Source organism: Pithys albifrons, chromosome 11 (assembly GCF_047495875.1).
Source record: "Pithys albifrons albifrons isolate INPA30051 chromosome 11, PitAlb_v1, whole genome shotgun sequence".
Classification (NCBI taxonomy): domain Eukaryota; kingdom Metazoa; phylum Chordata; class Aves; order Passeriformes; family Thamnophilidae; genus Pithys; species Pithys albifrons.
Genome location: NC_092468.1, coordinates 18,189,612 through 18,203,403, shown reverse-complemented (window position 1 = coordinate 18,203,403; position 13,792 = coordinate 18,189,612). Strand labels below are relative to the sequence as shown.

At 43.5% G+C, this 13,792-nt stretch overlaps 1 protein-coding gene across 9 annotated transcripts in view; it reads right to left on the bottom strand.

Annotated features, from left to right (window-relative positions):
- Nucleotides 1-13,792, bottom strand: part of MCF2L2 (MCF.2 cell line derived transforming sequence-like 2) — a 157,425-nt gene that overhangs the window by 134,173 nt on the left and 9,460 nt on the right. For 5 of the 9 annotated variants that reach the window (XM_071567041.1, XM_071567046.1, XM_071567045.1 and 2 more), the window contains exon 1: nt 3,768-4,458. The exons of 1 other annotated variant lie outside the window; for it this stretch is intronic. In XM_071567041.1, coding sequence (XP_071423142.1) covers nt 3,768-3,909 — 142 coding nt within the window. In that variant the 5' untranslated portion in view covers nt 3,910-4,458. Of the gene's footprint in view, nt 1-3,767; nt 4,460-13,792 lie in introns of those variants that run through there. 3 more of the 9 variants (XM_071567043.1, XM_071567048.1, XM_071567047.1) reach the window with 1 other exon arrangement.

The window sequence follows — 13,792 nt, the reverse complement described above, 5'->3', positions numbered from 1 at the left end:
CTTCCACTTATTCTGCAGATTTTGGTCTTCACATCAAATAGTGACTTTCTCTTTGTAGAAAGGTCAGCTTTGTGGGAAAGGAATGCATTTCTCATTAATATTTTACTACTGAAGGTGGAAAAACTCCAAAAAGTCCAATAAATTTCAGCCTGGACTCGATTCAGATGGGATTTCCTTCCAGAAATAGCACTATGACTCTTAACTGCTCCAGTACTTCAGTTCCTTTTCCTCCTTGAACAGACAGAGCTGAAGAACCACTTTTCAACCCCATCAGTAAGAGAGACGCAGCAGTAGAACCAAGAAAGGTTTCCCATGGTTGCTGCACAGACAGAACCGCAGCATTCCTCTGCTTTATAGAGGACAAAATCAGAAATGCTCTATTAGCACAACAGACAGGTCCCCATCCTACTGGCAAGGAGGCTCTTGCCTGGTTTTGCAGCAGCAGCAAAATCCTGAATAGCCTCAGTAATGAACTGTGTACTCCTCAGTGTCTGCAGATTCATTACCCTGATTTATGCAGCCACCAGCCTTGAGCACAGATGAAAAACTCACATTTATTCCCTTAAAAATACATAATCTGCATGAAGCCTCAAGCTCCACAGTGTGCAGAGACATAGGCTAACCAGCAAAGGATCATTCATCCATGTAAAGCCCCTGTAGGTGTGTGGTCCCATTGGAAGACTGGAGCATCACAGCAAGGCTGGCTAATTGGGAGCATCTGGGGACAGAGTGGGCCAGTTTGGCAGGAGGTGTCCTCAAGCATTAAAGATGTTCATCATCAGCTGGCTGACATGAATAGTCATGTCAGTGATAAAAAGACACATGAGCACTGTCCAAGAATGATGCATTTCATGACAAGAGGCTACTCTTTGCTTTCACCTTCAGTATTTGTTCTGTGAGGAATTCAGAGCACTCCAAGGAGGATCAGCCCTGGACTGGAGACTCTACCACATTTCTTGCCTGGCTCTTGGGCCTCCTTCCCTTTGGTTCTCATAGCTGTGCTAAACTAGCACCTTGGAGCTGCAGATCCCAGAGAGGCTCAAAGTCACATAGTTGTACTCAAAATAGCACCATTTGTACACCAGACCCCAGAGGGGCCTTCAGCACCCGTAGGCAGCTCATGTAGCCTGTTGCAGGGAGCCAGGGATGTAGAACTCAGAGCAGGCATCACGTGGCCATAGGAAAACTACCCTTCAGATGGCCCCTCACAGCAGCACTTCCTTTTTGTAAGCGATCACTGTTTTCATCTCTTTACCTGAACAGGAGACTACAACCACACTTCCAGCCACTCATCAGAACAAATCACATTGATTCAAAGGAAGCCTTGAAACTTGTGTGATCCAGGAATTGGAATAGCCTGGCACAGCACTGCTTGCTGTGGGGTACTGAAGGCAGGTTACCAGCAGGTCACTGCAGCTACCTGGCCTCTATTTCTGATCTAGTTACTTGCATGCTTTCCATCTCTTCTCAATACAATATTTAATAAGAGACAAAATTGCCACAGTATAGTCACGGGGTTCCACAGACATGGTCTGTATATGAAAAAGGCTTCATACTTTGGAGTGCCTGAAGCACTGAGTAAACACCAGCCAATTAGACCTCAGCAACACTGCAGCTGGATCTGTACATTGCAGAAAGGGTACCCCTAAATGATAGTAAGTCAGAACACGCCACAGGGATCAAAGATCCTTCATTGCCCCTATGTTCAGGTAGAGTCAGCCTGAGAAAAAGGCACACATCCCTGGAGTTTGTCAATGAGTCTTTGCTAGCAGGACTAGCAAGAAGGGGCAGGCAGAATCCAAGTTCTCTGGGATAGATCATCATTCTTCCTCTGTGTTTATGCAGCACAGACTACATAGGAAAGCTGGTCTACTCATCAAGGACAGTCATAGCTACATCATCAGGATCCACTTTTTATGGAGGCTCATATTCCTACTTTACAGATAAGAAAACAAAGGCCCAAACAAGACCAAAGATGAACACGGGGTCAGAGTCAGTTCAGAACAGGAGGAAAGAACACAGGTAGTGTTGTGATGAATTCCTGTGCCAACTTTCCAGCTTCTTAGCTCCCTTCTCACATTGTCACCACACGCAAAGTTGCCCCGGTGTGTTCTCACAGCTCTCACAGCTCTAACACAGACAGCTGAAGGCACCTTGCCCCTGGCAATAACTGAACTCCAGCAACTTCACGGGCAGAATTTAATACTAAAGCAGCAAACATGTTTTCTTCCTCACAAAATGGCAACAGGCTCAGGGTGATTTGACACACTATCTGTTCTCTAGCAGAAAATTATTTTCCAAGGGATTTCCTCCCATAATACCATGCCAGGTAGCCTCTCCAAATGAGAGGCAGAGAAGGTGTTTCCCTGGGAACAGTAACCATGGCAAAGCTCATACCATTCTCTTCCCGTCTCTACCTACAGAAGAAAAAGAACAGCAGATGCCTGAGCTCTGCCTCCAACAGGCCCATGGGCCCCCAAAGCCATAAGCAACCTGGAAGCACCTGATCAAACATCTAGGAAGGAACTTCAAAGAATTCTTCTGTCTTTTATTCGGATACCAGACATTTCTGCCGTGCTGTGCTGAACTCGGAATGCCTCAGTACAAAGAGTGCAACTGGAAACATCAGTGTTACTGAGAGGTCAGCCAAACACAGCAACACATAGGTAGGCACTGAGCCCAAAGATCAGCATGGATAGATCACCCACAGGAGCAGAGGTACAATGGACTGGCTTTGCAGTTTTCAAACCCTGACATTGTGTGTTAGAGCCCTATTAAAAAAAGCATCTGCAAACCCGGTTCACAGGCAGTAGCTGCTAGTTGATGTCCTGCTTCTGGTCCATCTCTTTTTCTGCAGAATATTCTCCATTTACCACACTGAATGCAGCTCTCTTTGCTGAAGGGCTAATTAAATCACAATAAACAATTCAACTTCAAAATACAATCATATTGCATGCTTTTGGGGATCTTTTCATCACGTACTAGTGAACATTATAAATTTCAGTATTTGAAGTTTATTAAGTATTTGTTCAAGTTAACAGAGCAAATGAAAGGGGGCTCTTTGGTTAACCTTTCTCTCAAATGGCACACAAAGTGTTCTATGATTCAGCAATCTTGATGTGTGACTAATCAGTAAACAGCCTAGATTTCAACTACCACCACTCCCCTTCAGAGTTAACATGTAGTTAGCACAAATTGCCAGGACACCAGCATCTTATACTACCAACTCACTGGGAGTAGAACACTGCCCTGTACCCAGACTGACTCACACAGAGCACAAAAAGCTCCGTACTCAACTTTCTGAGTACAGTGAAACCAGAACCTTTATGGAGAGAAGACACTGACCTTCTACATAGTAATTTAGGAGCACAGGGTGACAGGTTCAACTGAGTCATGAAACCCACTGCCCCAGCTCCTTACATTCATTTCAAGAAAAGTATTTCCCACACATAGGAAATACCTGCATCTGACATATACAGAAAACTCAGTGTCTAACATCTGAGTGAAATAAATATTTATTCAGGATGAGCCTAACATTTATTTTAACCTCCTTTAGGTCAAATCACTGCAAATATCCCAGAAATACACAGCCAAGTAAAATGCTGCAGTCATACCTGAGTTAATATCCCAATCCAGCCAGTTGTCTTTATCACTGATTCATCAGAGAAAGCATTAGAAATATAATCTGTTTTATGCAAATCGCCTGGGAATGCAATGTAGCCACCACTGAGAGAAGATGCTGTTTTGTTTAAGGATGCTGCACATACCTTTCTTTGCCATGCGCTCCAATCGAATGCATCCTCCTATAAAATCATGGTAAGATTTCATTTCTCCTTCTGTTATCCGGACGGCGGTGAAAGGCAGATTCCTGGGTACCTGTTGTCCACATTTCCGACACCGAGAAGCCATTGCCACAGCCCAGGAGATTCTGGTCAGGAATCTGCTCTCTGCCTCCTGGAATCCAGCCTGATTCTTCAGCCGTCAGTCCAGGCTGGTGACTTTATCCCACTTAGTTCATTCAAGGTCACCCTCGCCAGCAGGATGTTCGCCATTGCAATTGGCTAAGACTTTATAGGCTTACTGACTGTGTTTGTTTCTCTCTCCTTGCTTTCAATATCAGTTTACTTTAATCTCTCATTCAGAATGAAAGCTGTGAACCTCAGCACAGCCCATGCCCTGAATGGCTTCCTTATCATTAATTTAAAGCTGTCTTATAAGCAACAATGAAGAGAGAGGATCCCAGAAGCACATTGCAAGATCACACAATTACTCTTAAGGACCATACCAGATATGTTCACAAAGAATTTTTCATTAAGAAAAGCTTTTTCTTCTTGATTTTTGGTCCCTTCCAGGCTTATGATATTATGATTCATCTCTCAGAATGGATTTTTTTACTTCTTCATTTCAGCTTGGACGGTGCAAGGAGACTGCTCTGCAGAGCTGCTCAACCAATTACTCATATGTCTGGCAGTGGCACTGAGAGGCTGCAACTGTACAGAAAAGCCCTCTGCTGCTGTGCACAGTCCCTGCTCACAAGATCTGATAATCTAAATGAACAGAGTAGCAAATGGAGGACAAGGGAAATATTGCTGGCAGACGTGCTTTGCTAGCTGTGCAACCCCCAACCATTTTTTTTAAAAAAGAAGCTGGATAATCAGTTTGACATCAAATGAGAGATTTGAAACATATATTTAGAAATAAATCTGTCTTTGAAGGGGATGGATATTTAAGTTGGGTGGGTTTTTCCCCTTTTTAGCAATAACTATAATACAAATCACTGGTTAGAGAGCCTTGTGAAGAAACTAGTATTTGGGGAACTGAGAGCAGAGAGCGCTCAATCCTGATGCAGTGCAATAAAAAGGAGTTTTCCCTGGGATTGGGTAGGGAGTGCACAGGAGATGCATAACAGGCACAAGGCCAGCACTGGTGACAATGCAAAGAATACAGTGAGAACCCAATGAATCAGGGCTGAGCTGCCACCCAGAGCTCAACTGCAGAGACCTGAGCACAGAATGAGCTTCCTGCAAGGATCTCATGCACAGGGTAAGAACCTTTGCCTTCCTCTGCCTCAATCACCAACACCTGTTGGCACTTAACGTACTGCTGCAACAACATCCAGTGTTCAGCTCATGGCCCACTCAGATTGCAGCTGATCCCTAGGCACAGAGTGAGAAAAGGGAAGGGTAATTAATCCAAATCAGAGAATGAACCAGAGGGGTCAAAGATGTCCAGGAGAGAAAAGCCTTACATGGTACCATTACTAAAATGGTGATCAACTGTTTGGACTGCACTGAATGCCTGTAAACTGAAGAATACAGAGATTGACCCACCCCTGCTTCTTTCCCATTTCACAAACTTGCAGGTTCTCCCTTCCCAGCTCTGCTGCTCCTCAGCAACACAGTGAGAGCTGAGAGCTCTTTAAGCTTCCTAACCCAGCATACACAAATTGATCATGCAGTCAAACAGCTGCCAGACTGGAGAACTGAGTCTCTGGACCTCCTCCACTGACCAAAGAAAGCTACAAAGGACATTTCCACTTTTAAGGTAGAAGACTTGTGCTACCCTTTCCATCCAAATATGCTACAGGGCATTAAGTTGCTTACCTTCCTGCTCTTTGCCTTTGCCAAAACCCTGCCTGCAAAGTGAGGACAATGAACTGAGCTTCTGGGTGATGTCAATCATTAGCATTTGTAAAATATTTATTAGAGCTTACATAGAGAAATCCCCAGGGGACAGCAATAATTTTCAGATAGGGAGAGCAGTGGTACAGGAGGCAGAATTAATTTGCAGAAAACTGTCATCATGAGATAAGAAAATTAGAAACACAACCCCACAGTTTTATCTTCAAATCTTTCTTCCATCTTCTTTTCTTTCATTACAGAGGCTCAAGGTGTCCTTCCATAAACGGGAAAGCACAAGGTACCTTGGAAAATAAACTTTTCTGACAATATATTCATGTCTGACATACACAGAATAATTGCAGTAGATTGTAGGAGGGGCAGGTAGAGAAAATGGTAAACATGCTTCCCTGAGTCTTCTCCATAATAACTGAGTGGAAGGCCATTACTTTGCTGTTCCTCCAGACAACCACAGCAAAATGTTTGGAAAAGCTAAGGAAGAGGACATTTTCTGCTCATGAATTGCCAGCATTGCCTAGCAACATCACCTGGGTTGGTCTGTCAATGAATAAGCAAGTAAATAAATGTAAGTAAGTGTCATCAGAATTTTTTTAAAAAAACAAAGCAAAACAAAAGAATACACCCCAAGAGCCATGACCCAGGTATCCTCAGATGCCTTTAACCCAAACAGCCTGCAGAGCTGCACTAGTTCCCAGTTTCACTGGAAATACCAGTTTACCTTGGAATTGACACTTACTGCAAAGTGCTTGCTGCCATGACTGTGTGGCCAGAGGACAGCCACAAATTTCAAGTCAACTCAGTGAAATCAGTTTAAACTCAGTATCTCTTCTCATGAAACAATATTATTCTGCCTCAAGAAGCAGTGCTTAGATGGCTGATATCACTGTTAGCACGAAACATGCAACAAACACTTTGGATCTCAATGATGCTGAGCCCAAGGGACGTAATTTCTTGTGAAGAAACAAGATCTGAATTTGGGAACAGCATTTATGTGCCAGAGGAGGGAGGAGAACTCTGCTTCTGTTGCATGGGTAAATGAGGCAGCCAGAAAACACTGTAAAACGCTCCCTGTTTGTAGCATATCCCACACAGTCATTAAAACAATTGAGGGAAAGTAGGCATCACTTTTCCATCAGAGCCTTGTAAGAACCATTAAGAAAGATTAGTGGAGGGACCAAAAATTGCCTCTCCTATCCAGCAATGATATAACAACAACAACAAAACATAAAAATTCAACAGCAAGGGATATCTTACTTATTCATGAAGACCAGTTCCCCTCACCTACGTATATAGTATTTCACAAGGCTAAGAAATTAGTCTAAATCCCAGCCAGTATTAAGATTGATACACATGGAAGCTGAGCAAATAATCTATATTTCATTCCTGGAACCCCAGCTTCATATTTTCCTATTTTGTATGTGATGTTTTATCTGATATTTGAACTAATCTTTGATAGCTATGTTGAAACACATTTTCCTGTACCTCCAGGTCCTTCTTTCTGCCTTTCCCATCACCCACAATATGAATCTGAGGCATTTGAGCAGTTTGACATGAAGGTTTATTGTTAGAGCACACTTGGTGCTGTTACAGGTGACATCCATTCCAGTGTTCAGCTAGGAAATGGAAAGTGGTCTTTCCTATTAACTTCCATTTATTTTCTTCAATAAAAAGCAGACCAGGACTGCATCTCCCTCCTTTTTTAATAAAGGGCTACATCCCAGGCATTGTTTTAAGCCCCAGGGAGTTAAAGTAACAAGCAGAGGAAAAAAATATCTGTTCCTGAAATTACTTTTAGCAAACAGCACTGTTGCAATTACAACATGCAGTTCCTGCACTAGAAGGCACTAATGCCAGTGCCATATGGCTTCTGAATCTCATTACACTGATCTGCTTAAAGTGATTTCTTAACTGACGAGCAAAACATTTTTGGTCACCTTCAGCAAAGGGAAACATCAACTCTGCCACTGTTGACGCAAATTTACTCCCACGCAAGCTGCCAAAAGCAGGAGTGAGTGTAGTGAAGATCAGAGGACAACCTTAGCCAGAGAACTTCTGTTGCCCTCTCACAGCTCTGTAGACATTCTCAGTCAAGGACTATTACCACCATTATAAAAAGAAAAGCAAACAAAACAAAACAGGCCAGTGCCATTACTGCTGGATTAAAGAAGCTTCCCAGGAGATCAGGAGATGAGCAGAACCTTCATAGGCCAAGCAGTGGGCACAAAGTGCTGTGGCACCTGCAGGGTTTATTTTACATGGCTCTCTGGACCTGCAACTAAGTGCAGATCACCAACAGAAGGCACTTCTGTCTGCTTGGCAAGAAAAACAGACTCCCAGAGTTATCAATATGTAACTGAGACAGGGGTAAAGAGCAGCTAGACCCAGGGTTCAGGCTTGGATGCAAAGTTCTTCCTATCCTGATCAAGAAAATGCTGAAGGACCTAAGTGAGACTGAGCCTTTCTGAGCAATATGTACCCAAAACAGCTCCTGGCTTAAAGTCAGGGCAATAAACTGAAACAAAAGTAAATCCAAAAGGAATAGATGAGAGAGACACTGAGTGACTCAGAGAAGGTTGTGGTCTATAGAACTGGGCATGTCAGACCCCTGTCCTCCTACACTCCTAAACACCACAATGCCCATAACATCTGAGAGGTGGATGCACAGTCTTTGCGCCATGGCCCTCCAGCAGCACCATCAGTGCTGGAAAAGACACTTGATTAAGAAGGAAATGTTTTTCTCCTCTCTGTATTCTGTGACTGACACACTGAGTCACCTCCAGAGCCATGGCAATCCTGATCCTTGCTATCACCCAGAGCACTGCACTGGATTCACTGCATTATTCCTCCTCTCCCCTGCACCTTTTTCTCCCTGCAATCAACCACTGGAGCACTCGTAGAGCAGAGCAGCTGCTGGATCCACGCAGCCAAGACCACCAGGTCAGCTTTTTTCCCTGAGGAGCAGCTGTGCACATTCCCTGACGGAAGCATAATTTTTCTTGTTGTTGCAATTCATAACTTGAAGCAGATAAAGGAGAACCAGAAAGACACAGGGATAAAAATAGGATTTGTGAGCATCTCAAGGGCTGTTGATACTCAAGGCTTTTGGACACATGCCAAATGTTAGCTGAACAGAAAGAAAGAGCTTCTCACATTACAAGTACAGTAAAGGCATTTCCAATGTTCTATTGCTATCTCTCAAGCACTCAACATCAGTTACCATGAAGGGTAGGAGACTGGGCTTCAGGGACTATTGATTTTCCCTGTTTGCATGTCTGTGCACTGAGATTCACTCAGTCACTCTGCACAGGCCACAAGGAAAAAGGAGTTCCTCTGAGACTTTCCTAAACACCTTTTTGACTAATTGGGCTCTCAGCTAGCAGATACACCTCAAACACACTCTTTAACATCCCCTAGGGCAAGGCTTGCATTCCCCTAGGGAACTGAGGATAAAATCAAAGAGGAGTTACTCTCTCTAGCCTGGCTATTGTGAAGTATACCTTCACCTTTTATCCCAGGACAGGGCTGCTGTCAGAAACTACACGTCTGTCCTGAAGGACCTGCTCACATGGGCACCTGCAAATGAGAGGCTGCAACATCTCCCCTGTGTACACCCACAAGTGCAACCACACAGGGCAGCTGGACACTTGCACACACACACAGATAGCAGGAACTTGTACCTCAGCTCAGAGCTCTTCCTTGCTCACATCGACCCACAGCCTAAACCTCTATGCTGTTCCCAGTTTATCCACCCCATCTTTGTCTCTAAGCCATCAGCTGTAATAGATTTACGATTCTAGAAAGACACAACCCACGGGGTAATTTCCCAAGTCACACCAAAGCCGGGTGTGTAGCAGAAAAATAAAGGGATGGATAACCTGCCAGGATGTGCATCAGTGAACCTCATGTGTGCACTTCATTTACCTCTCCCCACCCAGAGTGCTGCACCACACACAACCACACTCCCAGCCCTCCCTCTCTCCTCCACAACCAGCACAGTTGTTGGATTTTGTCCCTACCCTATCGTGAATATGTAAATAGGATAAACTTATAGGAAACCAAGAGTTTCAATCCTTTGTCAAAACCAGGGAAGAGCTGCTAAAATATGGAAAAGGGCCAGCTGGGATAGAAAAAGCATAAGCATGAAAGCCTCATTTCCTTTCATAGAAAGCCTAAAATTATTCAGGGATATATACTAAAAGGCAAGTAGATCTGCACAGTAAAAAAAGACATCTATAAGTCAGCTTCAGGTGCGGAAACAGACCAAGCTGCACCTGAGACAACTTTTCCTGCGAAAACAGGACAAGGGTTTCTCTGCAACATTACACTAATGCACAAAGGCCTCCCCTGTCAAGCCCAAGTGTCCCACTATCAAAACATGCAGCATTCCTGTGCTGGGATGTGCTGAGCACTGTCTGCTCAATGTTACACCTCCAGCCCACTGAAGTAAGGACAGTGCTTTGACTTCAACAGCACCATGGACTTGTATTGCCTAAAGCTGAGTGGTGCAGTGTTCTGATGAGAGAAGAACCTGCTCTTTAGTCTGTCAGGAAGCCCATTACAAATGCTTTCTGCTGACCAGAACAGATTAACTCAATAAAATGCATCTAAATCCCACATCTGTTTATGCACCTTAGTCCCAATAGGCATAAGTCCACTTCATGGAATGTAGCATTAAATAATGCTTTGTACTCCTCCAGTGACTCTCAGCTGAGCACTCTGGCATCACAGAGAGATTGTTGCTCTCATGAAATACACAATTTCCTATTTAAATGCCAATAAAAGGATATGGTTTAAGAATAATATTTTTGTTTTGCTGTACTTGATTATGCATTTGAGAACTATTTGAAGAAGGCTTGGGGAGTGGGTGTGGAATAATTTCACATAATGTTTTGTCCCACAAAAGCAAAAAACTGGTGAGAAATGTGCTAAATAAATCCATCTCCCACTGGCTTGAGAGCCCTTTGAATTGGCTCAATAATAGTTTTGCCTCCTCCTCAACCCTTTCTTTGCTGCTCCTTTGCAGCATAAACTCATGTAACTCTACACAGTATTTTCCTGTCTCTTGTTTCAATATACATGCTTCAAGAATAGCAATCAACTGTGAAAAAAATAAAACTGTATTTTTAATTGTGTCAAAAGCACTTTAAGAACTCACCAGTGAACTTTAAAAGCTCAATGAAAATAAGGAAGCACAAGGAAAAATCTTCAGCTGGGAACTGAATCCCAAAGGTATTGACACAGTTTGTCTAAGATCAATTGCAATTACTGCAGTAAAGCTGGAAAATATATGGGGACATACTAAGAAATATCCCTTTCTTGGTTTCAGCCTTGAGTATGGCAAACAGAGAAATTCTCAACTTTATGTCTTTTGAAGATACCCTTATCCTTTCAACAATGTAATTTAAAATAACGTTTTGCTCATTAAGGTTTTGCAGCTTTATTTGTTTCAAACTAATTACTACTACATACGCTTTCAGGGGCAGCAAGTCTGATAGTGAAGCCTGCTGAATTCAAACTGCTAAGAATGACCTAACTGAGTGAAATAAAACCAAAACACTAACAAGGAGTCTTAAGATCAGGTTCAGTGACTGATCCCAAATATCAGCACTGGTAGTGGACATGGTGGGTATTTTAGAGCATGGGGGTTGTACTGAGAAAATGTTTTGTATTTGGCAAGAGCATGTAGTCAAGGTCCTGAGTACCCTGATCAGCCCGAACTGCCAGAGCATTCTCACCTGAAGCTCCCACCAACACACCCTCCATCCAGTGTTTCAGCTACCACATTTGTGAGAGGCCCCAGTTCCTTTTCCCTTAAGCTGTGGGTGATGCTGTTTTCAGCTGCTTTCTCTGCTTGTTTGTGACCTGCAGTTTAGACTTGCTACATTAATTTAGACCTGATATATCATTTCAGTCTCTCACCATCTTGGCTCAGTTATTATGGTGAGAATGATCATACAAATGCCAGCCTTATTTTTCTGCAAGGTATATTCCTAGCTTTTGTACTTTCTGGCAGATGTTTAAGACTTTTAGTAACTTCTATAGTGTTTAATTATGTTATCAAAATCACAACAGTTCTCATATTTTCTGAAAGAGAAGCTGCTATAAGATTAGGCTCTTTCATATATTTTCTAGTGATTAAAATGAACAGGTGTGTTTACTCCTAAACAGGAAAATATATTTTATATAAACCTTAAACTATGGTTACTAAAAAGATGTAGTCAAGTGATGTCCTTCTATAGCATATCCCAGTTCGGATGAAAAGCTTAAATAGAGAACTTTTGTACCGTAGTTTTCAAAGGTTCAACACCCATCTGACGGAATATTTATCTCTGGAGACCACGGCTTTCGAACTCATGCTGTTGCTGCTCTGAACATTCAGGAGAGGTCCAGGGAATGGTCCACCCTCCCGCGCCCTCCAGCGGCTCCTCCGCAAACAGGCAGCGCTGGGAGCGACCGGATCTCTCTACTGACAGAGTAAGTCAGGGTACCCAACCCGGCATAAAAACTCGTGGGGAAGGGGTTTGAGGGAGCGCGGCTCCTCTGCCCATGTCTGTAACACCCTGCCTTTCAGGTGATCCCAGAAAGGACTGACCCGATCCTTGAGGGACAGTGACAGTAGAAACTGCAGTGCAAAAGGGCGCTGATGTGCCCTCTGCTCCCTCAGCTGCCTCTTGGCCCGCGGTGGACGAGGCTGCTCAGCACAGCTGCCTCCCGAGACCAGCACAAGCACAAGCACACATCCCCTCCCCAGGCAGCAGCCCTGCCCTGACACCCTGCTGCAAAGAGAAGGGGGCAGGGGATGATGGCTTGTGTTTAATTTCTCTTTCCCATGGCTGGACTGGGAAAAATGTGCACGGAAGTGACACCCCAGCCCTGAAGGGGAGAACGGGACGGGCAAAGTGTGGGCTGTACAGAGCTGCTATCGCAGGTACTGGGGTAAAATGGGCACAGAGTATCTCTGACAGGCTCTGCTTGGCTCTGCCCCACCAGTTCTGCTCTTCACAGGGCACTTGGCTGCTGGCTCTCTGCTCCCATTCAAGATAAAATGATGCACAAGACCCTGCTGTAGAGTCAGCATATAATTCAACATGATCCAAAAGGGCAATTGCACACTGCTGAAACTGCACTCTCCCCTAGATGAAAACAAAGCCAGAAAGATGGATTCTTAAGAGCTGTCAAAAATGGACCAAAATGTTTACCTCAGACTGAACTGTGACTTCAAAATCAGCTGTGAAGCCTCTCCTGGCTTCCTCAGTGTGGAATGGGAAAAGACACTAGACATGGGTAACAGTGAAATGGCAAGAGTAGCTTTGAATCTCTCCTTTAAAAGAAATAGGAAGTTTGTTTTCACAAAATAAGCTGATCACCGTAACAAGGATTAACCAGATTTTCCCAGCAACCCTTCTGCAACAACTACTGGCATGCAATTGCTGGGAGGTCTCTGAGTTCTGTACCTGATTACCGCTCAGGGTCATGCTAAGGCCATGGCTATTTCAGTTTGAAATAACCTTTTCTCTGGATATTGCAAGATCAATAGTATGGCTCCTATGTATGTCATTAGCTTTGGCTTTCCTACTGCAAACACCAATATTGATCCCTTCAAAAAGGATGCCTTGGCTTGAGAGACCAGTGTAATGGATAACAGTGAACTTCAGACTCAAAGGGGGGAAAATATTTATAGTCATGTTCTGTTAGGTGAAGGATTATTGATTGGTAACAAGAGGCAAACTCTCCTGATAGTAGTTCTAGCCACAGCAATTCTAACAGAATATGAAATCCATATCAGAAAACGTGCATTTGGAGTGTTAAGGTTGTAACATATATAATTAACAGGCTACATATGCAAACTTTTTGCATCCAAATCATCTTATTTCTCCTTATCACTGTTACTAGAGCTGCATGTGTTTGCTGCAGTTCTTTTCCTGGTACTTGTGTCAGCATGTACCCACCCTTGCAAAGTCACAGCTAAACTGGAGATATTGCAACAATAATAATAATTGGAGATGTCAGTAACTGTGGGCTAATTCCCTACCTATGTATAATTAAAATATGGCTGCTACCTTAAAGGTCTTGGAACTTAAAGGCAACAATCACTCTCCTGAAATACTGAAAGATACCCTCTCTGGTTTTAGATTTACTTCACCTCTCCACAT